This window comes from Cyprinodon variegatus, unplaced genomic scaffold (genome assembly GCF_000732505.1).
Source record: "Cyprinodon variegatus isolate N-32 unplaced genomic scaffold, C_variegatus-1.0 Scaffold1138, whole genome shotgun sequence".
Classification (NCBI taxonomy): domain Eukaryota; kingdom Metazoa; phylum Chordata; class Actinopteri; order Cyprinodontiformes; family Cyprinodontidae; genus Cyprinodon; species Cyprinodon variegatus.
Window position 1 is genome coordinate 147,313 of NW_015151591.1, and position 3,313 is coordinate 150,625.

Here is a 3,313-nt window from a genome sequence, read left to right on the forward strand (position 1 = left end):
ATGCAATCAGCTGGTTTTCCTTAGATAGAAACTTTGAATCAATCTGACTGGATGATCTGGTGAACTGGAAAGTGACCTGAGATGACATGATGAGAATTGGATCTATAGAAATAAACTGAATAGAACTGAATTATATATAAAAAAAGATAAAGCTGAAAATGAATTCTGGGGAAAAATATACCTTAACTTTTCAGTTCAGGTTTGCTTTTTTGCTTCTGTTGTAGCTCAGTATGGGGGGGGGGCTAAGATCAAATTTTTTTTTTGGACAAAGCCATTCACGCTAGGTTGGGTTGCGGATGCCTGAGGCGGGCCTGCAGGTGCGACCGCCATCAGAGGCGGGCGGACAGTCTCCTCACTCCGTCTGCTCTCCGTTGTCATGGTTGCGGTGCTAGTATTCCTCTTCACTGGTGGTGGTTTTCCAAAAACATTTGAAACGTGTTTCTGTGCTAGCCTAGTAAACTATCCCCACCCGCCAGCGGCCACAATCATTTTTTCCTGCAGTGGTCTAGCCTCGATCAATGCCCCAGGCCCCAGAACTGGCGGACCAATCACAACGCAGAGATGTGTTTTGAATTTCTGTATGCAAAGTGGGCGGGGTTTGAGGGCGTGATGACAAAGCTGTGCGATGCTGGAGAAAACACAATAAGGAGGATGGCAGCAACTATTGAACAGTTCTGGTTTGACTCAGCTTTGAAATCAGTTTGGAAGGATTAGACTTTGGGTTTTCATTGAAGCGTGAGCAGGAAGAGGCTCTACGCTCATTTAATTTAAAGAAGGATGTATTCGCCGTTTTACCGACAGGCTTTCTGTCGCCGTTACTACGTCACAGTCAGTGGCTCTCATTGGTCAGAGCGCTGGCCAATAGACACAGACATGGCTTGAAAAACAGGGTTGTTCTCATCAACAATCTTCTGATGTCTTATTTATCGGGGTCAGACTAGATTACACATTTAATCTCACATTTAGTCTGGTTTATCTGGCTATTTCTGTGCCATATTTCTTCTTTTTTGTCATTAGAGTGTGGCCATTTCTCAATTCACAAGAACACGATACGGACTCTTACACATGCTGGAGGTTTCTTCCTGTTCAAAGGGAGTTTTACCTCTGAGGAAAAAAGTCAAAAATTTGAGAAAAAAAAAGTCAGAATTCTGACTTCTATCTCATATTATACTGAAATAAATGTTTTGAATCAGTTAACTTTTTTTATTTTGCCATTGGGCCTAATCCTCTACTACGAAAGAGGATTAGGGCCACTGGAAAAAAAAAAAAAGTTAACTGATTTTTTTAATTTTATTTCAGTTCAACATGGGAAAAAAGTCAGAATTTAAATTTTTTTCTCAGAATTCTGACTTTAATCTTAGAATTCTGACTTTTTTCTCAGAATTCTGACAGCCAACAAACATGTTAGCATCAAGCCATAGCCATGTCTGTTTTAGATACTAGCTCTGTTTAATGACCTTCTGCTTCTCCATTAATTCTGAGAATTCTGAGATTAAAGTCAGGATTCTGAGAATAAAAGTCAGAATTCTGAGAAAAATGTCAGAATTCTGAGAAAAAAGTCAGAATTCTGAGATAAAAGTCAGAATTCTGAGAAAAATGTCAGAATTCTGAGATTAAACTCAGAATTCTGAGAAAAAAGTTTGAATTCTGGCTTTTTCCCCATATTAAACTGAAAGAAATGTTTATTTTTATTTTTTTTTCAGTGGGCCTAATCCTCCGTTCAAACCATCTTCTAAACTCAAATCATTTTGTTTTTCTTTATTTTGAGAAGGCCGTTATCAGGCTGCAGTAGCCTTGTTTGTCCAGCAGGCGGCAGTAGGGAAGCTTTTAATGAACCAGCAGCCTCTGAAGAAGATCAGTTCTGCGTACCGGAAGAATGGCGCGAGCTGTGTGCGGGGCTGCCATCCTCCGCTGCGGGTTCGGGAGGTAACAGAGGTGATTGAGCGAACAAGCGGTCCTTCTTCATCCGGTGAAGGATCGGATCTGACAGGCGGCCAGCCGTGAGCGCAGAGCGGGATGTCCGGAGGGAAAGGAGCCGCGGACTGTAGAGCTAACCTCCGCCTGAAAGGCAGCGAGCTGCTCCCCGCAGCCCCTGCCCGACGACCCTACCTTCCAGCGGGCAGAATGAGCTCCGCCGGGGCGGGGAGGCTGCTGGAGCGGAGGAAATCTGCTCCTCAGGCGGTCCACCAGCGGCACATGCCGATGGAGCCCCAGAAGTTCCACATCCCGAGGAAGACCAAGGAGAAGCGGGGTAAGATGCTCCTCTGAGCTCAGCCTCTGATCGGTTTTATTTTAGTGAGTTTTCTGCCTGTTTCTCTGCTCCATCAGGACTGATGGAAGCTAGCATGCTAACGGCTAATAACATCCTGTTAACCTCCAAACATTTTCCCTTTCAGCTGTTTACCTTCTCGTTTGATTGATCAGTTATTATTTCATTTGAACATTGAGCTGAGCTTTGGTTTGATGGAAATGTTAGATTTAAATAATAACCGCCTCTTTGTTTACATCTGTCCGATTATTGATGCAGGGTTTCAAACCAACAGAAACTTATTGTTCCTTTCTCTACAGTCATGAAAAAGTTTGGGCGCCCCTATTTAATCTTAATTATTTTAATTTCTAAATATTTGGGTGTTAGCAGCAGCTATTTCAGTCTGATATATCTGATAACTGATGGACTAATACTGAATATTTCAGTGTTTAGGTTTATTGGACTAACAGAAAATGTGCAGGATGCATTAAAACAAAAGTTGACAGGTGCAAAAATGTGGGCACCTCAGCAAAAAAGAGACATTAATGTTTAGTAGATCCTCCTTTTGCCTCTAGTGGCTTCCTGTAGCTTTGAATGAGTTCCTGGATCCTGGATGAAGGGATTTTCTTCTTTGCAGAACTATTCCAGTTCAGGTTAGTTTGATGGTGGCTGAGCGCGGACAGCCTGCTTCACATCATCCCACAGATGTTCAATGATCCTCAGGTCTGTGGATTGGGGCGGCCGCTCCAGAACACTCTGCATGAATGCATGAGTAGATGTGGAGCGGTGTTTTGGATCATTGTATCCCTGAAATATCCGTCCCTGGCATAACTTAGACTTCCCAACTGATTCTTTAACATAATTCTCAAAAATCTGCTGATATTGAGTGGAATCCATGCGACCCTCAGCTTTAACAAGATTCCCAGTGCCAGCAATGGCAACGCAGGCCCAAAGCATGATGGAACCTCCACCATATTTTACAGTGAATAGAAAACTCCCTTTGAACAGGAAGAAACCTCCAGCAGAACCAGGCTCAGTGTGAGCGGCCATCTGCTGAGGCCCACT

At 43.3% G+C, this 3,313-nt stretch overlaps 1 protein-coding gene across 1 annotated transcript in view; it reads left to right on the forward strand.

Annotated features, from left to right (window-relative positions):
- Positions 1 to 1,865: 1,865 nt before the first annotated feature.
- The window catches only part of fam208a (family with sequence similarity 208 member A), a 12,152-nt gene continuing 10,704 nt past the window's right edge, over positions 1,866 to 3,313 (forward strand). Inside the window, exon 1 of the mRNA XM_015400722.1 lies at positions 1,866 to 2,251. Within this exon, the coding sequence (XP_015256208.1) occupies positions 2,017 to 2,251 (235 nt within the window). The 5' untranslated portion in view covers positions 1,866 to 2,016. The remainder of the gene's footprint in view (positions 2,252 to 3,313) is intronic.